Source organism: Mirounga angustirostris, unplaced genomic scaffold (assembly GCF_029215605.1).
Source record: "Mirounga angustirostris isolate CCGP_5_RB_7025 unplaced genomic scaffold, mMirAng1.0.hap1 SCAF_4, whole genome shotgun sequence".
NCBI classification, from domain to species: Eukaryota; Metazoa; Chordata; class Mammalia; order Carnivora; family Phocidae; genus Mirounga; species Mirounga angustirostris.
This window is the reverse complement of record NW_026991712.1, coordinates 52,364,682-52,392,287: the sequence shown is the minus strand read 5'-3', so window position 1 is coordinate 52,392,287 and position 27,606 is coordinate 52,364,682. Positions and strand designations below refer to the sequence as shown.

General features: G+C 41.6%; 1 protein-coding gene and 1 long non-coding RNA gene across 3 annotated transcripts; one reads left to right on the top strand and one right to left on the bottom strand.

Moving 5' to 3' along the window:
* Window positions 1–24,227, bottom strand: LOC135364097 (uncharacterized). 2 transcript variants are annotated; one of them, XR_010410627.1, is made up of 4 exons: window positions 24,047–24,227; window positions 15,225–15,553; window positions 10,888–11,577; window positions 1–267 (listed from the first exon to the last, which is right to left on the bottom strand). It is a non-coding gene; the product is annotated as an uncharacterized LOC135364097 (long non-coding RNA). The 2 variants fall into 2 exon arrangements; XR_010410626.1 differs by lacking the exons at window positions 1–267; window positions 10,888–11,577 and adding an exon at window positions 16,658–16,786 and having other exon boundaries at window positions 13,627–15,553.
* FABP5 (fatty acid binding protein 5) lies at window positions 23,412–27,606 on the top strand. The gene is made up of 4 exons (XM_045896325.2): window positions 23,412–23,570; window positions 26,144–26,316; window positions 26,688–26,789; window positions 27,354–27,606. Exons 1-4 carry the CDS (start codon window positions 23,492–23,494, stop codon window positions 27,405–27,407), a joined length of 408 nt encoding a protein of 135 aa, XP_045752281.1. The 5' UTR covers window positions 23,412–23,491; the 3' UTR covers window positions 27,408–27,606.

The following is a 27,606-nucleotide window of genomic DNA, read 5'->3' as shown; positions in this document are numbered from 1 at the left end:
AAAGACTTGAGCTAGAGCAGTTGAGTTTTGGTTTGGAAAAATTAGAGAAGCAATAAAGGAGAAGGAACTGCACTTCTCGCTGCCTCTAATTTTCTTCTGTAATGAGTTTCCTGCTTAAATGTGCATGCAGTTTGTCCTCTTTCCTTCTGGGAAAATATGTGCAGTAGCAGTTCTTTCAGGGGCTGACTTTCCTCGGAGTGTGCAGCCTGCTCCGTTGGGAGAAAATACGTACAATCAGTGCTAGTCCAGCCCTACTGTGGGAAACATCTGCAAGAACATAGAAGGTGTCGTTGAAAAGAATAATAGATCCAGGGTTTTTATTTTTCCATGAGCTACTTACAAGAAAACCATAGATATCTAAAATGCAAAGAAAAATGATGGCTAAGAGTGTTTCTCAAAGTGTTGTTTTCGGACCACCTGAATCAAAATGTCCTCATTATTGTCAAAAATACAAATAGTAGGTTTAATCCTGGAACCACTGAAACAGAAACTGTAGGAGATGAAACTACATTAAAAAAAAATACATGTAGGGGCACCTGGTGGCTCAGTTGGTTAAGCGGCTGCCTTCGGCTCAGGTCATGATCCCAGGGTCCTGGGATCGAGCCCTGCATCGGGCTCCCTGCTCCTTGGGGAGTCTGCTTCTCCTTCTCCCTCCACCCCACCCGCCCCTCCTCAGGCTCTTGCTGTTTCTCTTTCACATTCTCTCTCTCTCTCAAATAAATGAATAAAATATTAAAAAAAAAAAACCATGAAAACACTATCTAAGTCAGAGGTCAATGAAGCATGAGCAGTGGACCAAATCCGGCCCACTACCTGTTTTTATTTTTTTTATTTTTATTTATTTATTTTTTTAAAGATTTTATTTTTTATTTATTTATTTGACAGAGAGAGACACAGCGAGAGAGGGAACACAAGCAGGGGGAGTGGGGGAGGGAGAAGCAGGCTTCCCACCGAGCAGGGAGCCCCATGTGGGGCTCGATCCCAGGACCTCGGGATCATGACCTGAGCCGAAGGCAGCCGCTCAACGAACTGAGCCACCCAGGTGCCCCTACCTGTTTTTATAAGTAAAGTTTTATTGGCACACAGCCACACTCTGTCTGTTTCTTCTTTTGTACTAAGATGGCAGAGATAAGTAGTGGTGGCAGAAGCTCTATGGGCCTGTAAAGCTTAACTGTTTACTAACTAGCCCTTTGCTGAAAAAGTTTGCCATCCCTGCTCTAAGCCACCGCCTCTCAAACTTTAATGTGCATATAAATCACTCAGAAATCATTTGAGAAAGATTTTGACTCAGTAGGTCTACTGGGGGCCTGAGATTCTTTTTCTCTCACATCTCCTGTGTGATGCTGATGTTGCTGTTTTGTAGATCACGTTTAGTAGCATGATCTAGAGTAGCTGTTCTCAGAATATGATAAATGTAAATTCTTAGCTCCATCACAAGCCTACCAGGTCAGAAACGCTGCGGGTTGGACTCAGCAATCCATGTTTTATCAAGCCTTCCAGGGGATTTCTGATGCATTCCAAAGCTTGAGGACCACTTGTTCGGATTATCCTTATGTAAACTAAAACTATCTCCAAAGAGCCTGAAATTATACGTTTATGTCATTACCATTGATTTTCCTAAACACAGTATATGTTTGTTTATCATAATAATCAGCAGGGAAGGAGACACACTGTATGAAATTGCCACCGAATACCATCTGATTTATTTCTTCCTTGTATATCCAGAATGGCAGCCTCGAATAACTAAAATTTTAAATGTGTCTTCTTTGGTTTACTCTAGTTTAATTAATATTGGCCTTGGAGGGGTCTTCTATTTTTGTGCCTGCTCAAAATAGCTTCAAATGCCATGTCATTTCTAAAATGAACAACAGAGGGAGCTGGTGTTATAGTCCTAATCCATGAGGATTAGCAGAATTTTTCTTTATCGGCCGAATCAAAGAAAGCACAGCCTCTTGACTCATTCTTGAATGAAATGTTATCGTTTAGATGTATAGTGCATGTGATATACAGCTCATTCTAATGCCAAAAAACTTATATGATATGTTCTAAATGAGTGTAATCTGTAAGCAATTCTATTCAATTACTTTCAACATTCACACACCTTCTAATATGTTCAAACAGTATCGAAGGTACAAGAGATTACTAAAACACAAATCCTTTTCTCATTAAACATAAGCTTCTGGGGAGAGAGGGAGTATTAACAGAAGCATGTAAATGAATTTAATAATACAACCCCCTACTAAGATCGGAGAGGGACAGATAGATGCTTTGGCTAGAAGTGGTCTTTTGGGTACATGACATGAGTAGTCACAAGAGGAACTGAGCCACGTAGCACTGAGCTGAATGATGTCCCTAACCATAGCACTAGAAGTACAAACTGGTAATCATAATTGTCCAGTTTGTCGACAGGAGAGACAATGTTTACAAAACGCAATGGAACGTATTCCCTGGGGTGAGGGACCAGCACACAGGAGACAGATGGATTATATTAGATCCTTGCCATCAGCACCACAAAGATTTAAATGGCTTTTGACTGGCATGGATTCAGGACTTGGCTTTGCTTATCTAGTCAAATTAATGTTAATACAGCTAAAGGATTGAAATGAACGATACTATGTCAGTTTGTCCTACCGAGTGACATTTTTTCTGATCAAGAAAACCATTTTGTGGAACATTCTGTATAATACTCCGAAGTACTTAGTGGATTGGGGACTAAATAAATATTTGCTGATATATGAAGAGGTGGCAGGAGAACAAAATGGCTGATTGGATTGACACAATAAAGAGAGAAAGTCTGATGAGGGTGTTACTAGTGAGAATGAAAGAGAAAGAAAAACTAGAGAAATACTGTTTAGGTAGACTTTCAGGGTTTGATAATTATTTGGATACAGGGATATAGGAGTCAGTGGGTATGAAAATGACTGGTGACCAAGTGATGATAAGGTCTTGAGCATTAATCAAAAAATTAGAAAGCTAGTTGAGCTTGGAGGATGTGTGTCTGGGGATGAGTTTAGTTTTAGACTCTTTGAGCTGGAGGTGCTACACCACCTAGGATGTGATAAACAAGAGGCTGTTGGCATCAAACTTTGAGGTTTAGAAGAAAGGTTTGGAATAGAAATAGAGATTGGGGTTACCTTCACAGAGATTTTAGGATAGCTTAGGTGTATGATAAAAAGAAAATATATTCAGTCACAAATGTACTGATCCATTCGATAACATTTACCGAAGACCTAACATGTTCTATGCTCTGGGCTACAGACTGATGGGTACAATGGCCAACTTTTTTGGAGTACTGATTATATGATAGACACTGCCTGGTGCTAAGACCGAGGCAGCAAACTTAGATGAAATTTACATCCTAATGGAAAGAGATAGAAAATAAAATGAAGAAGTGAAATGTATACTGTTAGACAGCGATATGGAGAAAAGTAAGGCCTGAAAGCAAGATGGAGAATGTTAGACCTAAGGGATTTTACTTGTGAACAGGATGATCAGGGAAGGTCTTGCTGAGAAAATAGCATTTGCACAAAGACGAGATGTGGATAAAGGAGCAAGGAAGTAGGGGAAACACATGCTCCAGGCAGAGCGGCAGGTAGCGACAAGAACACAGTACAAATGCCCTGGGGTAGGAACACAGACTGCAACACTGGAACAATGAGAATGACAAGAATGACACTGGAAGAATGAGAAACCCTGACAAGAATGCTCAGGGTTTCTGCAGCAGAGGAGAGTAATAGGAGATAAGGTCACAGAGGTGACAGGGAACAGCTCATGTAGGAAGGACGTGTAGGCTGCTGACATGAATTTGGCTTTTGCTCAGGAGAGAACCTATCAGAGGGATTTTTGTGGAGGAGTGACATGATCTGACTTATATTCTGTAGTATCACTCAGGCTTCCCCTGGGAAAAATAAAGAGACAAGAACAGAATCAGAAGACTAATTTGGGTAAGAAATGATGGTGGCTTAGACCAGGTTAATAGCAGAGGTAGAGAGTGGTTGCATTCTGGATATATTTTGAAAGGAAAACCGATAGGACTTGATTGATTGATGATGGGGTGGGAGAGAAAAGGGGGAATAAACGATCACTCCACCATGTTTTGCCCGAGCAATTGGAAGCATGGCATTATCACTGGCTAGGAGGGAGAACACTGAGATGAAGTTTGTGGGAGAAAGGAAAGATCGGGAATTTTGTCTGAACACGGAATGGTGAGATACCCCTTAGACAACCAGGTGAAGTCATGGAAGAGGCTGTTTTCTATATGCCCCCAGAGTTCAGGATAGAATTGTAAGCAGGAAATATAAATGTGGCAGTTGTCCTGTACAAACAGATGGTGTTTGCAACCTGAAGCAGATGAAATCACCAAGAGAATGAGAGCAGATAGAGAGAAAAAGAGCTCAAAGGCTAAATTAAAATGAAAATCTTGGAACACTCAACATTTAGAGTCAGAGAAAACTACAGGAACTAGTCAAAGGGAGGCAGTCAAGGAGTTTATACTAAAAAAAGACACATACAGAAATAAGTGTAAGTATGTTTATATTTATTACAGAGGGAGTTCAAAGGAGAAAAGAGATCGAGTCTATCAAACTACTGAAGGATCAAGAAAGATTTGATAGACAAGGACCTGGAAGTGGGTGAGGATGTTCCAGGCACAGAAAGATGAGGTTCACAAATCCAGCTCATTGTGGTGGTGGTGGTGGGGGGGGGGAGGTCAATGAAAATGACTTTTAAGCCAGGCCGCCTGGATTTAAATCCTGGCTATGCACTTACTAGCTGTGTGACATTGGCCAAATCACTTCAACTCTGTGGGCCTCAATTTCCTCATCTATAAAGTGAGGATAATAATAGTACATACATCACAGGGTTGTTATGAGGATTAAATAATTTAATATTTGTAAAATTCTTCAATTATATAGCATTATATGTCCTATATAGAAGTATTAGTTAAACAAATCAACACATGGAGATTTACAGTTCTATGGAACAACTTGGGAATTGTAATGATTTGAGTACAGGGAGGGTGGGGAGAAGAAACAGTGAGTCATAAGGCTGGAGAGGCCAGCTGGGGTGAACTCATGGAGCTCTTCATATCATAGTAAGGCCTTTGGGCTTTTCCTCTAAGCAACTGATCAGATTGATGTTTTTGAAATACCATTCTAGCATCAGGGTGAAGGTTCCTGAGTGATGAGGTAAGGTTAGAGGCAACACGTGAGTAAGAGAATGAACTGGAGAGCATTAAAAGAAGGCAAAATTGGCAGTGCTTGGTCACTACTTGGATGTGAAGAGTAAGGCGAAAGGGAAGGACTCGGATGACTCGCAGGTTCTCCATTGTGTTACCGGTTAGCTGAGAGGGAATGTAAGAGGAAGAACATGTGTCTTTAAGGGAAGATAATCCTTCTGTTTTGTGAGCACTGGGATTGAGTACTTCTGATATTCAGGCTAAGATGATCAGACCCTCTGGGCAGCAGAAGCATGGGATACAATCTTTTTTTTTTTTTTTTTAAGATTTTATTTATTTATTTGAGACAGAGAGAATGAGAGACAGAGAGCATGAGAGGGAGGAGGGTCAGAGGGAGAAGCAGACTCCCTGCCGAGCAGGGAGCCCGATGCGGGACTCGATCCCGGGACTCCAGGATCATGACCTGAGCCGAAGGCAGTCACTTAACCAACTGAGCCACCCAGGCGCCCGCATGGGATACAATCTGATGCATGGCTGCGACCTCAGGAGAAGAGTCTAGGCTGGACACACAGATTCAGAAGTCAACATCGCATAAGTGGTTGTGGGAGTCATAGAATTAGAAGGGATGTCTAAGGAATAGTGTGCACAATGAGAAATCCAAAGCAGAGCCCTGTGAAGCATCAACACTTGGAGAAGAGACAGCTGAAAAGGAGGTGAAATTGGCATAGAGGTGAAAGAAGCAAGAAAGAGTGGCTTCTTAAAAGCCAAGAAAAGGAAAATACCCAGGAGGATGATGACTGAAGACCCAAATGCTGCCTATAGAGAGGGCAAGGATGAGGACAAAAGAAATTTCATTAGGTTGGACAATTATGAGACTATTGGCTCCGCACCATAAAATGAAGTGGTAAAAGCTGGAGGCTAATTACAGTGGGTGTATTGGCACAGTTGGCGCTCCTCCTCCTTCAGCATTCGCCATTCCTATACCTGCTGATGGCCTCCTACTGCCGACACCTGCCACTTTCTACCTTGGGGGCCAGCAGGCGCCCAGCTTTGTCTTGGAGCTGGCTAGAAGGACTAGAGAGTCAATGTCACCAAGAGCAACCCTCAGTGATCCAGGATGAGAGTTGATGGGTAAGTACCCCAGGATTCCCACCTCCAAAGAGGGAGTACTTCTCGGACATGTTCTGCATAGTTTCTCAAATGTCCTCGATGAGATTCAAATCTCAGCTTCCTAGAGCAGTACCCTATGAATGGACACATCATATCTGGACTCTTCCTTCTCTAAGTCGCCTCCCCATCTGCCTGGCTGGGATTGTCTCCCAAATAAGCCACTTCCATCAAATTCTCATCAGAGCCACCTTCTGGAGTTGTCCAATCTAAGACATTAGGTAATAAAAGTTAGAAAGAGACAAAGATTAAAACAAGTTAGAATACTTAAGTGGGATTGTGAATGAAAAAAAAAAAAAAAGATATAGAGCAGTAGCTAAAAGGTGGCATAGAGGGCGCCTGGGTGGCTCAGTCGTTAAGCGTCTGCCTTTGGCTCAGGTCATGATCCCAGGGTCCTGGGATCGAGTCCCACATCGGGCTCCCTGCTCGGCAGGAAGCCTGCTTCTCCCTCTCCCACTCCCCCTGCTTGTGTTCCTGCTCTTGCTATCTCTCTCTCTGTCAAATAAATAAATAAAATCTTTAAAAAAAAATAAAAGGTGGCATAGAGTCAAAAGATTTTTTTATATCACAGGATAAAATCAAGCAAGTTTATATTCTGAGCCTCTAGGAAGGGGTTGAGGGTGTAGGGCAAAGGATAAGCTAAGGCATCAGTGTCCCTGGGGTAGTTGGAAGGCAGGTGATTGCATAAGGAGGGATTGCTAATAGAGGAAAAATGGCACATTTTTATTGAGTAAGAGGCAAGGAGAGTACAGTTGAGTGTGTATGTTCTGGTGGCCGGAAAGCAGAAAAAGAGCTCATTCTCTCAGGGTGAAGAAGATTAAGGTCAAAGTATAAATCTATAGAGCAAGAAAAAGAACAAAAGTTGAGACTAATAGAATGCCTTCATTTAGGTGATGAATGGAAAAGAGAAAAATTTAGAAAGGTAAGTCAAGAAACGGGTAATACAATGACATGGACACGAACGAAGAAACACTTTGAAAGGAGAGAATGATCAAATTGGCCAAGACTGTAGACAGGCTGAGGTGATAGGAAAAGGTTTTTGGATTTTGCCATTTCCTGAGCAATTATCAGTGATTTTGGAGAGAGGAGTCTCAATTGGGATGATAAAATAGAAGCTGTCCAATTAAAGGATAAAGGAGTAAATGGATAAGGAAAAGATAGAGAATAGTAAACAGAAGAGCCCTTGATCAAATAATAATTCCAAAATATATATTTATATCAGTTTAATGGAGAAAGATATTTCCAGGGACACCAAGGGCCTGTATTCAAAACCCATCAGCTATTTGGTTCTATTATATGAAATTGCCTGGATTTGACAGTTTTTAACTACATTTTTTAACTAGGGTAACTTCATATGATTCAACCCAATAATCAAAAATGTCGTGGGTTAGGTTTCTTACTGACTAGAAGTCAAATTCTCAGGTCCTCTGTGCTAAGTCTACAGGGAATACCTGAGCCAAAACACTGCCAAGAATACTTTGTAGCTCATGAGACACATGGATGGGGGATAATGAAAATTGACAAATTATAATTTTATTGTTACTGTTTGCAAATAATGTATACTTAACATAAAGAATAATAATTTCTATAACACAGTATTAGAAATGAGCAGCTTTCTTTTTGCTAGATTTTCACAAATATTCTGAAAATAAAAATCTTTCAGCTTTTAATCTAAGTATTTTTGAGAGTAAAAAAGCTACAGTAGCATGAAACTATGAATGGTAATTTATCTGCTAGAGACATTATTAAATGAAAGCAACTTTAGTGAACTTGATTATTTTGGACCTTAGCCCTTGCTTCAATAATTTTTCTCAAATTTAATTGCTTCAAGGCCAATGATGAAGGGCATGTAAAATGCAATTAACAGATGAAAAATCTCTTGTGTGATTTGATATTAAACAGAAGTGATGGAGTGTGACATTAAAAAAATGGTATCAGAGGTGCACACTTTGCATTTCACTTTAATTATATCAATTTCAGATTCTGGAGCACTGCAGTTTCATGCATGCTTAATTAAATTATGTCAGTACCAATACTTTCAGGTCAAAAAAATTTTTTGGAGGAAGTTTCAAAGACAGATAAGATGAGGACGGTCATTCTTTTTTTTTTTTTTTAAAGATTTTATTTATTTATTTAACAGAGAGAGACACAACGAGAGAGGGAACACAAGCAGGGGGAGTGGGAGAGGGAGAAGCAGGCTTCCCGCTGAGCAGGGAGCCCAATGCGGGGCTTGATCCCAGGACCCTGGGATCATGACCTGAGCCGAAGGCAGACGCTTAACGACTGAGCCACCCAGGTGCCCCGGGGATGGTCATTCTTTGCCTTTCTGACTACTGGGCCAGAATAAGCTCTGGAAAGTCTTTTTTTTTTTTTTTTTTTTTTAACCTATAAAGATCTGTGGTTGTAATAGTAAATGATTTGAATGGCATTCAAAGCCCCTAAGATAACTGAGATGATTTTAAGCAGACTTTGGGCTCACAGAAGGGAGTGTGGTCTGTATTAATTTCACTAACTCTCCACCTCTTGTAAGTAGCTTCAGACTGATGTAGTTTTTGCAGATGTAAAAAACAAACAACAGAAAGACTAATAAAAGCTTTTCTTAACAATTAAAGTATTAAATCATTAATTTTACCTCAAAGAAGAATTTAAAAGCTCGGGGCTCCCTGGTGGCTCAGTTGGTTAAGCGTCTGCCTTCAGCTCAGGTCATGATCGCAGGGTCCTAGGATCGAGTCCCACATCAGGCTCCCAGCTCAGTGGGGAGTCTGCTTCTCCCTCTCCCCCTGCTCGTGCTCTGTCTCTCTCACTATCTCTCTCTCTCTCAAATAAATAAATAAAATCTTCTAAAAAAAATAATTTAAAAGCTCTAATTTATATCCATTTTACAGACCAGAAACTAAAACTTGAAGATATTAATGTTTGGGTTGTGTCCTGCTGGTTGTACAGCTGATGTACAAGTTTCCCTATGACATATCACAGACCAAAGTCCTAATCTACATGTTCCTTTCAAGGGATTCTGTGAATATGCAGGAATTACATATTTTCTTCCCTTGCCCCCGTTTATGTTAATAATTATGTTCTTTTTGCCCTTCCAGTGCTCATGTCCTGTCTTCTTTTCCACTCTACCCTTTTCCTAGAGGCATTCCATGATAAAGGTTCAAGTGAAAGTCATTGACGGATGCCTGAAGTCCTCATGGACTAGCTAAACCATAGTACCAAGTAAGTCTTAGGGGCACATTCGTTAGCTTAGATTCTGAAGAAAGTATCTGGAACCACAGAGAATACCCGCTTCAGAAATTGTGAGCTAAACCAGTTATTTGCTGGGGCCAGGACTGTACTTTTGGAATGTTTTATTTATTTATTTATTTATTTATTTATTTATTTATTTATTTATTTGAGATTTTATTTATTTATTTGACAGACACAGCGAGAAAGGGAACACAAGCAGGGGGAGTGGGAGAGGGAGAAGCAGGCTTCCCGCGGAGCAGGGAGCCCGGCGCGGGACTCGATCCCAGGACCCTGGGATCATGACCTGAGCCTAAGGCAGGCGCTTAACCACTGAGCCACCCAGGCGCCCCTATTTTTGGATGTTTTTATAAGTAGAATATTCAGGTTCTTAATCTGTGGGGATTCTTTCGCTCAACATTATGTTTAAGAAATGTCATCCAAGTGGTTCCAAGTAGCTGTAATTTCATTTTCATTGCTGGATGCTGTTCCATTGTATGACTGTACAACACTAAAAAATCCAGTCTGCTGTTCATGAAAATCTGAGTTATTTCCATATGGAGGCTATTGCAAATATCACTACCATGAACGGTTTTGCACATGTCTCTTGGTATAAATGTTCAGTTCAGTAGATAATTACAAAAAGAATTCCAAAGCGGTTGTACTAATTTACAATCTTATCAGCTGTGAATGGGGATTCCTATTTTACATTAATCCTAATTTTTGATTTTTGCTAGTAAGGTTGGGAACTCAGAGGAAACATCATCCTTGCCCAAATGCAGCATAACTGCATTTGCAGGTAACTAAGCTGTCTTCTTGGTCTCTTGTCATTATGACCTACTCCCTAGCTGTAACTGTTCACACTCTAGCTGAAAGGGTATGCTGTGAACTGAGACAATTTAATAACATATGGCAGGGTACCAGTATGATGATCTCATGTATGAGTAACCATTTTAAAATTATCTTAGTAAATTGTTGTTGATTCATTGGCCTGAAAAGAGCAATGTCAAAGTAAGCCATTCAGAGGGTGAGGCATTAAGCCTGGACACTTTGCTAAGATGAACACTGAGGTCTCCCTAATGTATCTTCTGTTTATCATAGTGTTTGGATGAAAGTTCTGAAGATACCAGAACTTTTGCAATACATTACTATAGAAGGTAGCATTAATTAAACTGACAACTTCTGACCCATTCCTTTTAAGTAAGTCAAGCCCTTTTATTAAAGTTCCTTATAAATCCTAATAATCTTATTTCAGAAATTCTTATAAACTATACCTACTTTTTACTCAGTTAAGAGAAAACCTGTGAGAGATGATCATTTACCTTAAATGATCCTGGGGCCAGGAACAATTCCAGAAATAAATTTGCAAAATGAAATGTCTGTTACTTTAACTTGTCTTTGAAAAGCTGAGTGAGACTTTGGAGATGGTGTGGAGAAGAAAGGAGAATCACCTTCTTGAATTTATTTGTAAGTAATGTATATGCATCTATAATTTTTCTTCTTGCTGATGGTAAGGAGAAACTGAATGAGCAAGTTAAACTTGTAGCCTTCAAAGAGAACCTCCCCTTCTTGCCCCATACACCTTAAGTAGGTGAAGACGAAAAGGAGATGTCATCTCTGAATAATAAATGGAAGATAAAGAGAGGCTTAATCTCTGTGGTATTTCCAGTACCCAGAGTTTCTTTAACCACAAAGTCCATTCCCACCCTCTTGTCTTTTTTTTTTTTTTTTAATTACAGGACTGGTCACTGATTTCCAATACATCATCAATGTTCTTCATTACCTTTTCTTCAGCCCATGGAGTCATGTGTAGAATGATGCAATCATCAAGGCTCTGGTGATAGTAAAAACAAATAAACACACCCAGTAACCTAGAAGTGAGGTTTTCATGTTCAAATCTACTCACACTGTCTTCGTGCCATTTGTTTTCAGCAGCATCCAGTTGACTTAATTGATTTAGATAATAGATTTAGCATAGACCCTGGCAATTTTTTCAAGAAATAGCAGAAATCCTTTGCAGATGAGGAAAAAAAAAAAAAAGGAAAACAAGAGTGAGGTTAAGGAAGGAGGAGGAAATATGGGGCAAAAGAGAGTGCCTCTTGCACATTTTCACAAGCGTAAGTCAATACAGCTGTGACTCATGGGTGTTAAGAGGGGCCTCCTCCTTGTTCAGGCAAAGAGCAGCTTCCTCCTGTCCTTCAGCTTCTGTGCAGACTGAAAAACCTCCATCAGGGAAAGGTGGAGACTTCTCAACTATCCTCCTGCCTCCAAGAGGCTACTCTGACTGCTCTAGAGTTGGGGAAGAGAGGAAAAAGAAAGGGTGGGAAAAGTCTTATTTGACTGGAATTGGTTCCATTTGAAACTTATTTACATCTGAATAATAAAGTTAAATATATCTGAAATTTATTTTGCACTTAGTAGATATTTGAAGCTGACTTGTGTGTGTGTGTGTGTGTGTGTGTGTGTGTGTGTGTGTGAGCGGTTAGTGTGGATCTCATGTGTGAATAACCACCCCCTCTCCACGCCCCCAATCACTGAAAATTTCTCCCTGGCAGTTTCCTTGACTGCAGGAACCCTTCCCTCTCTCTACTTATAATGCCCCCTTCAGCAAGATCTTGCTGGGCAGAAGGGGGCTGAGCAGTAAGAATAAAGGTTGTATTACAAAATTTGCTCAGGAGTCTGAGTCTGAAAACAGTCAATAGCATGAATTTTAATTTTCAACCATTATATTATACCCTTAAATTAGATGACAAATGATCAAAAGACACAGTTGGGTTTTTTTGTTGTTATTGTCAAAGCAGCTTTCTTTCTAGATTGTTAAAGATATGAAATTAATACGTATGTGCTTGAAACTTGATTTACTCTCCTCTCCTTTTACGGTGAGAATACACAAAGCTAAGTTTATACAGTTATTTTATAGCAGAGTAAGTTCTAGGAAGAGGGTCTCCTACATCCTAGGCCACTGTTCTTTCAACATTGTGCCTTTAGGGTGGATACTTAATAAAATGATTGTTTTATGAGAGATGCTCGTGTTTCTTTGCCTGGTGTATCTTAAAGTATTAAAGGGTGGTTATGATAGAGACCAAAGCTACTCTAACTCAATTCTTTTTTTTTTTTTTAAGATTTTTATTTATTTATTTGACAGAGAGAGACACAGCGAGAGAGGGAACACAAGCAGGGGGAGTGGGAGAGAGAGAAGCAGGCTCCCCACTGAGCAGGGAGCCCGATGTGGGACTCGATCCCAGGACCCCGGGATCATGACCCCGAAGGCAGACGCTTAACGTCTGAGCCACCCAGGCGCCCCCTCTAACTCAATTCTTAGATAATCTTTTTAAGATAATCTTTTTTCAGTTTAAGTGAAGACACAGGATAACTGAGGCCACAGAGATGATGACATTTCTTTGAAGAAGTTTAACTAAAAAACCTAAAAGTTCCTGTTACAGTTTGGATAGTGAGCAAATTGTGTCCATCTGTTTATATGACACATGTTGTCATGATATATGGCTTTCCTGAGGAACAAAGGTGGAGGCCAAGCAATTGCATAATTAATTATAGTGTTAAATTCTCCGTAGCTAAAATCTGTACACTAGCATTGCTGTAATCATCAATTCATAGGCCAAATATGATTGATAGAAATAATTTAATTTTTAGGCCAATCCTCTTACCTTATTTTCCATCTTAATATTTCTCCCTATAAAGTATTTTTTTAATACTTAAATAATTACAGAATATATTTGGAATTCTTGGTAATCCTATGATTTGGGATTATGTTATTTCTTACTCTGGAAAGACTTTATTCAGGTACCAACTGCAGTTAGATTATGCAAATATTCTAATTACGTAGAGTAGAAATGATTCTTTTTCAGAATGTTTTGTAATAGTCCTGCTAAACAGCTTCAAATCATTATTTGGTCCTTCCTAGCCTCTAAGCTTATTCAAAATTGAAAATGGAGTTATTCTTCTTTTTCACTATTATTTTTGCTGTAATTCATACCACTCTCACTCCCTCCCTCCCTCTCCCTATGTCTCTTTCTCTCTTTCTCCTTCTCTCTCTCTCTCTCTCTCTCTCTATATATATATACATGCACTCATATACATACACATACATACATACTTAAAGAGATTTATTTATAGTTCTCTCAGGTCTTTTATATATAATACATTTGGGTATACAGATGAAATATCATCATCAAATACTTATAGGCCTTATAAACCTATGGAAGAATAAGTGAGCAAGAATTCTGTTATTTCAGAGCGTCAAGCTATGACCAATAGCTAGAAATGACTGGAAGCAGATTTCAGCACAATAGAGATTATGGCTTCCTCCCAATCAGAACTATTAGAACATAGAAAGGGCTTCTTGGGGAGGAAGTGAGGCCTCTTTCACCAGAAGGATTTAAGTAGAGACTGGTTTTATTTGTATTGAGAGAAACTTAATAGGCTTTAGTTGAAGTAGAAGACCTCTATAATTCCTCCAAACTCTAGGATTTTAAGATTTCTCTTTAGTTCTGAATCCAAGTCACAAATGCATATTCAGAAATGAAACTTTGTAACTTTAAATTATTTGCTAATAATATGTATGCTCAAGTGGACAACTAACTAGGCCAAGATCAGATCTGACCAGGAATTACTGCCAAAATGTGCAATTAAAAATTATACAACCTGGGCGTGGACACCAGAGATCAAGTTTTACTTCTGAATAAGTAAGTGCTAGTGACTTGAATTAGCTCGGTTCCCTAGGAGCACTGAGGACTTAAGGCTTTGGGTTGAGAAGGATCAGTGTGTGAGAAAGAACTAGAGCTTTGCCCTATGAAATGAGAGGCTGCAGTTGGCCACTAGCTCAGTAAAGCTTAAAGCAAAAGGAAACCTGCTACATTTTTCACAAGATTTAGCATCACTTAGTATTCATGTTTATTGGAAAGTGATAAATGAAGGGTTTGTTGAATTCTGAAGTGATTTTTTATTTTAATTACAATTTATATCCCCACTTGCTTTCAAGTGAAATATTAGATAGTTACGATTTTCTGTTCCATAATGGAACCAAACTTTCGTTTCGGTGAATATACATCAGGAATGGTTATGCCAACCAAAATGCAAAACTATAATACAATGGAAAGGCAGTCAATTAAAACAACACTTTTTTTCATATAGTAAATGACATAAATAACTTTCATATAGTAAGTAACATTCAAAGAGACGCTGGTAAATGACACTCTTTCCTGTTTCTAGAAGCTTGGTACTATTCTAGAGTAGTAGAAGAAAAGAGAGTTTCAGGATATATTTCAGTTTAAGGGGTTCTTTGCAAGACTGGTTTGGGTCTGCAGCTTCTAAGAGGATTCATTATGATACCTCTGTCTGGTTTGTTGTTGTTGTTGTTGTTGTTGTTTGGACTAACTAGGGTTTTTACTACTTTGCATCATGTACTGATAACATAGCTGCAGACGTGATACTATTTTATACCATGCAACAAATACAGTAAAACTTGTCATAACAGAGCCACATGCTTCCCCCAGGAACCACATATAGTTTCTACTGAAAGATAAGGGCATGTCAAAACATGTGTGGTAAAATCATTAAGCTTTGCTTCTGAGTCTCTTTTCTCCAAAGGGCATATCAATGACATGAGAAAGGGGGCACAGCAGCATTTTCTGGTCCTTACCAATCAGGCTGGGGTAGTGCAGAATCCCTGTTTTGACTTGTACACCGGCAGATTTTAGTTTGCAAGTTGTGTATGTCTGTATGCGCCACACAACCTTGGGGACAGCCAAGTGTCAGTTTATTCCCAAGTTCATGGTGAGGAACTCACTTTAAAACACAGGGTGAGCTGGGTAGCGATGTGGGTTGCATCACAGTCTCTCACCCAGTATTTCTCAGACAAGATCTTTCTAATCTGCTGATTAGATGGTGGCTTTGTGGCATTTGGCACATTCGTTTTAAACAGGATGTATCCATTTAGTACACCCACCTGGTTCCTGCCGAAGAGATGACCTGTTGAGACAAACAAAACTCTAGAGTTTCCAGGATACAATTGAAAGCAGTAAGACTATGTATCCCCTCCCCACCAAAAAGACTGTGTGGTATCTTCCTGGAAAATTCACTTAATATTATAAAGATAAAATGAATTTATCTGACATTTTCAAAGACATTTAATACCTGGGAATTTCCAGAATGTACTGAACTAAAATAAAGGATTTTTTTTTTAAAGATTTTATTTATTTATTTGAGAGAGAGAGAATGAGAGAGAGCACATGAGAGTGGGGAGGGTCAGAGGGAGAAGCAGACTCCCTGCCGAGCAGGGAGCCCGATGCGGGACTCGATCCTGGGACTCCAGGATCATGACCTGAGCCGAAGGCAGTCGCTTAACCAACTGAGCCACCCAGGCACCCTAAAACAAAGGATTTTTAATAAATGTTGATTAAATGGAAAAAAAAAAAAAAAGCAGTTCCTTAGTTGGTGTAAGCTTAGGTTAACAAACTCCTTGAAGACAAGGGCTAAAAGTCATTCCACATAATTATTAGGTGGTCTGAAATTGTAGTCTGACTTGAATCAAAGCAATCTGTCTTGTGTTGACAGCTCTGCTAGCCCTTCATCTGTGGGTAAGCAGACCAGTCCACATATGACATATTTGCAAAATGTCATGTGATCAGGGAAAGATTGACTATGGCCCTATAGCCCTTTTTCCCTCCTGTAAAGCCAACTTCAGTTTCTTTCATTAGATGATACTAGAGTGCCATGATAATGCTGTACTTGAAACTGAGGCTTTGGAGATGCCTGATAGATAAGAATTAAATCTCACAACTCTTCACCCAACATCATTCAATCTGATTTACTTGGAGTGAAAGAGAGCACTATTTGTAATCACACCAGGACAACACTGTACCTTGGCTATGCAAAAAACAGTACGCTCAGTTCTGCTAGCCTACCAATGCAGAAAGGCCATTAGGAACCCCGGCTTTGTCCTGTTACATTAACTATGTAACTATCTGCAAAATAGGTAGCAAAATTTGAGACTTGTAGCACAAATATTCTTTATCCCATCTTCTAAATTAGACCCAAACTAAGATCATGGTTGCCCTCAATGGTAACACCCACCTGGCCTTCCAGTCCTGTATGGAATCACAGTGTTTAGCCAACCCAGAAAACAGAATGTGGTTCATTGGAAACTCAGACTGGTTTCTCATTATTTGTTAATTTGTGAGTCACTTAATTGAGAAATTCTTGCTGTAAAAGGAGGAATGCAGGAATAGAAGAGTCAGGACAGCACAGGCAAATGCATGAGAGCAAAATAAACCTTTCACTATATGCTGTTGGATTTGTATCTTTTTTTTTTTTTAAGATTTTATTTATTTATTTGACAGAGAGAGGCAGTGAGAGAGGGAACACAAGCAGGGGGAGTGGGAGAGGGAGAAGCAGGCTTCTCGCGGAGCAGGGAGCCTGATGTGGGGCTCGATCCTAGGACCCTGAGATCATGACCTGAGCCGAAGGCAGACGCTTAACGACTGATCCACCCAGGCGCCCCTGGATTTGTATCTTTAAGCGTGGTCAATGCAAAAGTGAGCCAGGGAACAAAAAGTGTCCTATGGTGTTTACAGGTGGACAAAGGGATCCATCCTGCCTCTTGGCTCCTTTAGAGGAGTGCACAGAATCAGCTTGATGCTGTTTTTGTGATACTGTGCATGTCTCTGAGGGATTTAGAGTAGCTCTTCCCACCACCAAGTAAAGAGCATGAGAGTTAGGATTGAGAAAGTGTCTTTGGTCAGATTTAGGTAGGTTACTAAATTCTGATGATTTGTCTTAAAAGCTAATTCAGACGAAAGAAAGCAACGGGCCTGACCCATCAGGATAAATAGCTTAGAAGGAAGCAACCCTGTGGTTTTGTAGATTTGACTTTAAAAATCTAGTCTTTTGGATAAATATTAATAAAGAGAAATGATCAAATAGTGTTAAGAGTCTGGGGGGAAAAAACCTTAAATCACAGAATATTACATGGAAAGTGAGACTGAAAAATGGGAAAGTATAATCTGCAAAAAAGAATTTGGCCTCTTCCAGTGGAAAAAATCTAATTTGGAGGATTTTTGCTTTTGCAATTTTTGAAGGGCAGAAGTACCTTTATGAATTTGTCTGTGTGCTTGGAGCTGGGCCAGCCCCAGACTTTGTACATAATATAATGTATATTGGGAGTGCCAATTTTGTTGGAGGTGAGCTTGAGGAGGTTGAGGTTGCTAGGGGATTTATTTTGAGACCGTGTTACCTGACAAGCACAGTGTTTTAACTAACATTTTGTGCTTATTGCGGGTGGCTTGACAAGTCTCTTCCTGCTCCGTTTCAAGATGCCCCCTTACGTGTTGTTTTAGACCTGGGACACTTTGAATACCACCCACATGAGGCATGAAAGGGCTACATATTTCTGCAATCTGTTGCCATGAGCTAATGACAAATGTAATACCCAATAATATATAAGTCTGGACAGCAGGAAGATCCGTGTAAGCAAGAGAAATGGATTGATCTTATACTGAGATGAGCCATTATACCCTCTGCCTTATTTAAAACCAAAAACCTTTATTGTAACTTTTTTAAAATTATAACTTTTATTGCAACTTTTGCAATGTCTCATTTTCTCTCTATTCTCACATCTAGTTAATTTATCAAGCGCATACTTATGATGAATTATTTAGGCAACTGGAAAGGTTTTGTTTTGTTTTGTTTTAAGATTTTACTTATTTGAGGGGTGCCTGGGTGGCTCAGATGGTTAAGCGTCTGCCTTCGGCTCACGTCATGATCCCAGCGTCCTGGGATCGAGTCCTGCATCAGGCTCCCTGCTCCTTGGGAGCCTGCTTCTCCCTCTGCCTCTCTCTCTGTCTCTCATGAATAAATAAAATCTTTAAAAAAAAAAAAAGATTTTACTTATTTTTTTTATTAAAGATTTTATTTATTTATTCATGAGAGATAGAGAGAGAGAGGGGCAGAGGCAGAGGGAGAAGCAGGCTCCCCGCGGAGCAGGGAGCCCAGTGTGGGACTCAATCCCAGGACCCTGGGATCATGACCTGAGCCGAAGGCAGACGCTTAACCGACTGAGCCACCCAGGCGTCCCAAGATTTTACTTATTTGAGAGAGAGAGAAAGAGCGAGCACAGAAGAGAGGGAGAAGCAGGCTCCCTGCTCAGCGGGGAGCCCAATGCGGGGCTGGATCCCTGGACACCCTTGGATCATGACTGAGCCGAAGGCAGCTGCTTAACCAACTGAGCCATCCAGGTGCCCCAGCAATTGGAAAGTTCTAATGGCTATCCATTTGCAGACCTGTTGGGGAGGAATCAAACTGCTTTAAGTAGAAGGACAAAATTCATAAAATAACTCCATTTTTATAAATGCTTTAATGAGAAATAATCTTATTACCAAAAACAAAAGAAAACAACCTTCCATTGATAAATGGTAGCTTGTTGTGGCTGGATACACTGAAGGATTTAAAACTTGACCTTATACTCGTCTGGGAAGTTTTGCTGCTACAGACAACTGACAAGATGCAGATCCATGTTCTATCCACTTACTAGGATTTTCTTTTGGAACAGATTCCAAATGGGATTTTCTTAAGGAAGATCTGGTTTTAAGCAGAGTGTATACAGCATGAGTGAGCAAGACATGGAAGAATCAGGGCCAAAAACAAACAAACAAACAAACAAACAAGCAAAAAACCAAAAAAACTGGCTATAAAATTTAAGAGAGAAACTAGATTTAAAATAACATAGTATCCACCCTCCCTGCCCCCTTTGAAGTCTTCTGTCGCACTTGCTGGTGAACAGACAGAAAAATAGCTGCCTCAGGTTAATTAGAAAAAAGTCCAAATGTTCAGTAAGATAATTTTTGGAGTGAGTTTGTTCAGTTTCCTGTCTTTTCTATATATTTTTTTATATTTTTATGGAGATATAATCAGACATCCTTATGCAGGGAAGTGAAAGTCACCCTGATGTATCAAAGCCATACGGAAGTTCTTACATACTTTACAGCTTTGCTATTCAAAGCCTGGTTCCCAAACCAGTAACACTAGCTTCACCTGGGAGTTTGCAAGAAATGCATGATCTTGTGCCCTGCTATGGAAACTACAGAATCTGCATTTTAACAAGATCCCCAGGTAATTTGTTTGCACACTAAACTTTGAGAGGTATTGCTTTGTAGTGTTCACTTTGCCCCCGCCTCCTTTTTTGCTTAATCTGCACATGTACTAAGAAAAGACTCAGTTGTCTGAACATGGATTGCTCTGTGTATTCTCTCCAGTGACTGATTTAATGTGATGCTCTTTCTCTACCAGCTGCATACTTCCCGGCCACCAATGTTTATGGTCCTTAGGAAACGATTATGTACCCCAGTCAACTTTGTGGAAGGCAGATTTAGCTACACAAACTGTAACTAGGAAGTTGTCTTTAAATAAAATTAAACAATACACACCAAACTCATGTGTGAGTTTGTGGAATAGGAAGCTGACCAACTACTAACATTCATCAAAGGAAAGTGAAGAGAAATGTTCCGCTTTACCACTAGGTGGAAATAGAGTAATTTTGAGTATATTTTTCAGGGCCATGAACTACTACAGGAGATAAGCTGAAAGGGACCTAAGAAATCATTTGCTGTAATTCTTAGCTCCTTAATTTCATTGATGAGAAAACTGAGTTTCTGGAGATATTAAGTAAAATTGCATCTGTCTTACAAATGGTGGTCTTCTAGAGCTACGGAGGGGGAGAGTTGCTGGGAAGTTTTGATTCTTCAACCATTTTCATCTATATGAATAACGTGTCATTATCCTCCAGCATGAAGGGAAGACAGGATATAACACCTAAACTAATGACCAGCACAGTCACTTAAATTTGTAAGGATTGCTTTAGAATAAAACTATTTTTCCTTGTCCCTGTATTATAACATAATTCATCTCAATCAAGTAATAATTCTCCCTTTTTCCAATGAAGAGCTACTCAACCATCCCATAAAGTCATACAAAGAGTTTAATCGGATTTGTTTTTACAACATTTTTGGTTTTTACATTTCATATTGGGTTCAAGTTAAGTGGCCTAGAACAGAACTTCAGTTAGCAGGTTAAGGAAATACTTTTTGTTTTTCAGAACTTGAAATCCATTCCCATTATTTTCAAGAAAGGAAGGGAATCTGAATTCAGAGCTTGCGGGACATTAGAAATAACCTACTCCAATGTCTTTCCATATATATCTCACAGATGAGAAGTATCGGAGCACAAGGGATGAAGTGTGTTGCCCACAGTAGCAAAGCCATGTCCATGCCCTTCTTTGCTCCAGGAGAGACTCTAGCAGGTAGTTTGGCTTATATCTTTCTGTTGTTTGTTGGTGTGTATTAACCACAAAAGGATTATTTCCACTCATTACATCAAAGAGGGTGTTTAAAAGTTAACTTTTAGGGGCACCTAGTGGCTCAGTTGGTTAAGCATCTGCCTTCAGCTCAGGTCATGATCTCAGGGTCCTGGGATCGAGCCCCACACAGGGCTACCTGCTCAGCGGGGGGTCTGCTTCTCCCTCTGACCCTCCCCCCTCTCTTGCTCTGTCTCTCACTCTCTCTCTCAAATAAATAAGATCTTTTATTTTTTTAAAAGATTTTATTTATTTGAGAGTGAGAATGAGAGAGAGAGAGAGAGAGAGAGCATGAGAGGGGGAGGGTCAGAGGGAGAAGCAGACTCCCTGCCGAGCAGGGAGCCCGATGCGGGACTCGATCCCGGGACTCCAGGATCATGACCTGAGCCGAAGGCAGTCGCTTAACCAACTGAGCCACCCAGGCGCCCAATAAGATCTCTTAAAAAATAAAAAAATAAAAGTTAACTTTTAGTAACACCTCTGGTTTAAAAACTATTTCTTAAGTACTTATGTATTTAGTACCACAGTGCCATTTCCCTTTTGATATTTCTGTGACATGGTTGATTATGATCATCTAAAGATTGGTATTCCAGTACAGAGTCCTGGCTATTATTACCATGTTCTATACAAACATGGATAAAACATGTTGAATCAGCACATTAAGTCCAAACACACAGGAGCTGCCTGTCTAGGAGGCTGGGGCAGCAGGCTGTCCTAAGTGTCTAAAAGCCAGTCCTTGCATCACTGAGCAAATGACATACTTAGCTGCCTTCAGAACTTGAACATTTTCTCAGCAGTAGAGCCTCAAGTGTGGGACATTGGGCTCTTTTTTTTTTTTTTTAAGATTTTATTTATTTATTTGAGAGAGAGCGAGAGAGGGAGAGAGAGCACAGAGGAAGAGGGAGAGGGAGAAGCAGACTCCTTGCTGAGCAGGGAGCCCAATGCGGGGCTCGATCCCAAGACCCTGAGATCATGACCTGAGCTGAAGGCAGATGCTTAACCAACTGAGCCACCCAGGCGCCCCGCCATCTGGGCTCTTAATGGCACAACCCTACGGCCTGAGTCCCTCGCTATTAAAATGGTACCACAAGAAAAACTGGGGTGACCCTAAAATTAGGGGAGGAATTTGAAATAAAAAAGATATAGTGCAGGGGAATAAATGTCCTGAGGCATGATGGGAAATGACGAAACTCAGATTTCAGTTTGTTGAGGATGGAATGTGAACCAGTGTCTTGGTATGTATGGTTCAGGAGATTGCAGCCTCTGCTCTTAGCTCCTTGAGTACAATGAGCTAGAGGCAACCACGTGTGGTCCTGTTTCACAAGGTCTGACGGGAGGACTGGACAGGGATTCTGGTTCTACCACTTTGCAAACATTCCCTGCCTCAAGTCCTCTTTCAAAAAATTGGGACAACACTAGCAAAAATTTAGTGGAGCTCGGAGTTAATGGATAGAAAGTGCGTAGGAAGCACAGCATCTAGCACAAATGAACCTTATCTCATCTCATCTCACCATCTAGCTCAGTAAATGAACTTTAACTCCATCAAGACAGCTGGCCTCTCTGTGTGGCAACTTTCTCATCTCATCCCAGCTCACTCCCACAGGGACCTAGGATCACCCAGTAAGATACTGTGACACGTACACTTTGAAAAGTATAATACTCTACACAACAAATACAGGGTATCATTATAACTAAAGGCAAAGAGGAAAGTGCTGGAGTCTAAATACTTGGGAGTCTGAGAAAAAACTATGAAGGGCTCACTCAACTAGGAATGTAAACCAATAGCACATTCTTGATGGGTACATTTAATAGCAATGACAGTCGCTTAAACTGAAACTTCTTGAGGAGTTTTAGTTTGGAAACCGAAATCTTCCCCTACCCTGTGCCTTCTGATAAAATCATCTAACTCAAATCAGGTACATACTGGCCCTGAGGCCCTAACTGGACAGGGGTGGAGGAGGGAGTTGAGGAGAGAGGTGGGGGGTGTCCTGAAGGTGGGGAGATCAGGTTCTCTCAGGAAGGTATGGGATGTTGGTTAGTCCACTGACTAGAGGTGGAGATGAAGGAGGCCACGAAGTTTATCAGTCCATCAGCCAAACGACCACCGACCGATCAATCAATTCCTGCCCCCAAACCCAACAAGGGCTAGTCGATTCGTTGGGGGTATTTCGAAGGAAAAAGAGTGGCGGCTTGGGAGGTAGAACGGTGGGGCGCTGGAGAGGTGGGGCCCCTCCGGCTTCAGGCGCTGGCGTCCGCGGCGGCGTGGGGCGCGCCGGGCGAGTCCGGGCTTGCAGGAAGCGCGGGGGGTGGGGCAGCTCCCCCAACCTCCCCCCGTCCCGGGGCAGGTGGAACGGGTAGGCGCCTCGCGATCCGGGGAGAGAGGCCCTGGGGGCGTGCGGGGGGGCGGGGCGGGGGCCGGGCGAGGCGCGTCTCTCATTGGCCTCTCGGAACCGCCCGGCGCGCGCCGCGTTTATAAAGCAGCCACGGGCTCCTGCGGTCGGAAGCCAAGCTCCGACGCCCCGCTCTGCTCTGCTCTCTAGGCCCGCCGGCCCGCGCCCACCATGTCCACCATTCAGCAGCTGGTAGGAAGATGGCGCTTAGTGGAAAGCAAAGGCTTTGACGAATACATGAAGGAAGTAGGTGAGGCTCCCGGCCAGGCGGCGCCTGTAACGTGGCGAGTGTGCGTGTGTGTGTGTGTCTGTTCCTAGGTCCCCTTCAGCGTGCTGAGCCCAGCGGCCGGCCATGCCCGGCTGTCTACCCCAAACCCCTGTACCCCCATCCATCTCCCTCCCCCACCCCCCACCAGCACGTGGGCAAGCAGCCGCGAGAGCAGCGTGCGCTCGCCGCCCGCCTGCGGATTCTGAGATGTTCCGTCTCATGGGCCACCCAGCTCTCTTTGCTTTCCCCTAGCCCACGCGGCAGCCACCCGCACTGCGTCCTGCCCTTTAGCGCACTCCTCTTCCTCCCACCGCGGGCTTCACTTCTTTCAACCCCATCGGACAGCCCCCGTAACTTCCCCGATTTTTCTCTTCCCACCGCTCGTCTTCCCTCCTCCTGCCGCCATCCTGCCTCTCCCACTCGCCCCATCGTGGCCGCGCCCACTCCTTCTTTCCCACCTTGCTCCCGCCTTGCCTCATCTTTTGTTCCTAGGTGGCGTGCGGGTCCCCTCTTCTCCACAGGGCGCGGTCTCCAGCAGAAACCCTTTAGAAGGTCGGGATGGGGCGACCGCGTCGGCTTTTCTTCTGCCCTCGGCCGCCTCCCCCCCCAACCCGCAGGCCCTCTGCCCGCCTTCCCCGGGTGACCGGGTCCTTTGGTTTGGAGCAGCTCCCAGTGGAGCGTCGGGTTATCCGCGCCGCCCGGCCACAGAGCGGCGCCTAGAGGCGTGGTGCTGGCGACGCCGACCTTCTTTCTGCCGGCTCTGCCCGGCCTGAGCGCCGCGGTGGGCGGGTGGCCTCTCCGAGGGCAACGGCGGGGCCTGCTGTGCCCACGGATGGCCACGCGCTGCTGCCCTGCCCTCTGCGTCTCGAGGGTGAGGGGCCTAGAGGCAGGGAGTGGATCTTCTTGGAAAACCGCAGAGCCCTCCTGTGGCGGCTGCTTTCCAACTGCACGCAAGATGGGGGTGGCCCTGCAGAAGGCCCCCCACTGCTTGAAGCCTTTCAAAGCAATAGGAGTCTCTGTAGGAAGATTCCAGTTCTCTTCTCTCAGAACAGTACTTGATTCTCTGTTATTGTCCTTTTCTAAGCCAGTGACAACGATTGTATGCTGGTTGACACACTGGGTAGATGAGCAAACAAAAGTGGACCTTTGTCACAGGCCACTAGGAAGTGGGATGGAATACTACAGCATGGATCTGCTCTGAAAAGGGGCTTCCAGCCCTAAGACAACTTCCGGGACCCTGAGGCTGCTTTAGAAGCTGCCCATCCCACAGATGTTAACATGACAGCTTTCTGGTGCAGAAGTTACTACAAAGACCCTCTGCTGAAACCTAGTCCCTGTGGCACTTCAGAAGCCCTCCTTCGTTAGCCTTTATCCAAGACAATGACTGGTGAAGGCTGGTTCTGTGGTGAATCTTGAGTGTATTTATGATACTGTGAGTCAAAGTAGAACGCAGTCTTTTTCTTTTTTTTGCACTATAAATCTAGATCAAGATAACTCTGGAAAAAGCCAATTACTGCACTCATAGCCAAGAAAGGTCTGTGTGTGTTCACTTGTGTGAAGACCAAATAAAGAATGCTCTTTCTCTGCCCTTTGAAAGTGAATGTGTTCATTGGGTGGTTTGTTTCCAGGGTTCTGGAGTCATGACAGTTGTCAAGGTCAATACATTAGAGAGCAGTCGAGGTGTGAGAAGAGCAGAGCCCTGTATTTGTTCAAAGTGAGAATTAATAATGACTCATCTAACAACACGAGGCACCAGCCCCCACACTGGCAAAAGAGAAGGCACCAAGAGGACATTGCAAGCCTCGCTGAGTTTCTGTCATCAAGCCAGTTATTCTGCTTAGGTTGTAGTCTCGTCTGTGAAACCAGGATTTGGCCTAGATCTAAGTTGCCTTGTAAATGTTACCATTAGGGAGAAATACATAGATCATAAATTAAATACGATATCAATATAGTAATTGAGTTCCACAGCTCTGAAATGCTTACTGATTTTGAGGATTAAAATTTTCCCAGTTTATTAGCATCACGATTGTGCTCTTTGAACAGAATTGATTTGGATTTTGTGTAGTTATTAATCAGATACTTATCAAGAGCTTTGTACGTGTCAGACTGTGTGCTGGAGTCCTATAATACAGTGTTTGGCAGAATTGAGTACATCCATTTTAGAAGTCCAGATTTCTTCCCTAACTTTCTGAAGGCCAGCATAATAGCATGGTGGCCAAGAGCTTAAAGTTTGGAGCCAAACTGCCCGCTCTGTTGGTTGCAACTCTATCACTTCCTAGCTGAATGAGCTTGGGTAAGTTACTTCAGTGCCTCATTTTCTCATCTTGTAAAATGGACGCTATCTACTTCTCACACAGTTGTTGCAAGGCTTCCATTAATTCATATATGTTAAGTGCTGGCACATGGTAAGTGCTGGATATGTGTTTACACTTGTTATTGAGAAGTGAGTAAGTGGAAATATGTACCACACAGTAACTGCAATCAAATTACCGCATTTATTATGTAGACTATAGCTTTGGTCTTCCTGTTATTTAACATCATAAACCATTCTACAGGAGTGGGAATAGCTCTGCGAAAAGTGGGTGCAATGGCCAAACCAGATTGTATCATCTCTTCTGACGGCAAAAACCTCACCATAAAAACTGAGAGCGCTTTGAAAACAACACAGTTTTCATGTAACCTGGGAGAGAAGTTTGAAGAAACTACAGCTGATGGCAGAAAAACTGAGGTCAGTCATAACTTAACAAAATCACAGAGGCTTGTAGGATGATAGATTGTATTAATAATATTCTTACTGTTTATAGGCAAAACTTAATGAAAAAGTAAAATTATCTGATGAATTGAGTTTGACCAATTAGTGAAAGTACCAGCTTCATAACTTAGTCTATTTTGGAAAAATAGTTTAAGGAACATGAGAGAGAATAAGTGTCTCTTATATGGGGGTCTAGATTGAAAAGCATAAACTATATTATTAAAATCAGTATGGGTTAATGAAGTGGACCCAGAAAGGAAAAGATGAAAAAATGTTGATTAAGGAAGTTATGAGCCATGGCATCTCTCTGAACATACTTTGGAAGATTAAAAAGTGTATTTTTGCAGACTGTCTGCAACTTCACAGACAGCACGTTGGTTCAACATCAGGAATGGGATGGGAAGGAAAGCACAATCACAAGAAAATTGGAAAATGGGAAATTAGTGGTGGTAAGTGCCAAACTTCTTATGTCTTATTAGGCTTTTGTTTGCATTCAGAGTTCACGTAACTGCTCAGTATCACTGATCATGAACATGAGAACTAGGTTTGGGTAGAAAAAAATTGTAAAATAACAAGGTAAACACTAGAACACTAATAACTAAGAAAGCCCTTTGTGGGGGTGGAGACATGAGATGATGTAGCAGAGGATGTACCTGGAGCTGGGTTTAGTTTATGCTCACTACTGCATTACAGTAAAATCATGGGCAAGCCACTGAACTCCCTTCTTGGACATACATCTTTCCATTTCTTTAAAATAAGGAACAACATTTGCAGTGATCAAACGAATACTTTAGATTTTGCAAATCAATACTTTAGTTTGCAGTAAAGCATACACATGTCATAAGCAAAATAACAGGTTCTAGCTTTTCAAACCCAGGAATTCTAAAATTCATTTTCTCCATCTATGAAGTAGATTACAAAGTTTTGTAGGATGCCGATCCTAGTATTTAACTACTACCATTGCTCTACAATGCAAGACTAACCTAATTCTTTAATATCGTTCTTTCTTCTAGGAATGCATCATGAATAATGTCACCTGTACTCGGGTCTATGAAAAAGTAGAGTAAAAATTCCATCATCATTGTGGACAGGAATTAGCTGTGAGGATGAACAAGCTCAGTTCAATGAGCAAATCTCCATACTGCTTTTTTTTTTCATTACTGTGTTCAATTATCTTTATCACAAACATTTTACATGCATCTATTTCAAAGTGTTGATTTAATTAGGATCATCCCTTTGGTTAGTAAATAAATTTGTGCTATGCCA

What these genes read in the sequence shown, in the direction of transcription:
- FABP5 (XM_045896325.2), top strand. Translation starts at nt 23,492, where the DNA reads ATGTCCACCATTCAGCAGCTGGTAGGAAGATGGCGCTTAGTGGAAAGC. An exon ending in CTGATGGCAGAAAAACTGAG is followed by an intron (nt 26,317 to 26,687) that starts GTCAGTCATAAC and finishes GTATTTTTGCAG; the next exon opens with ACTGTCTGCAACTTCACAGA. An exon ending in AAAATGGGAAATTAGTGGTG is followed by an intron (nt 26,790 to 27,353) that starts GTAAGTGCCAAA and finishes TCTTTCTTCTAG; the next exon opens with GAATGCATCATGAATAATGT.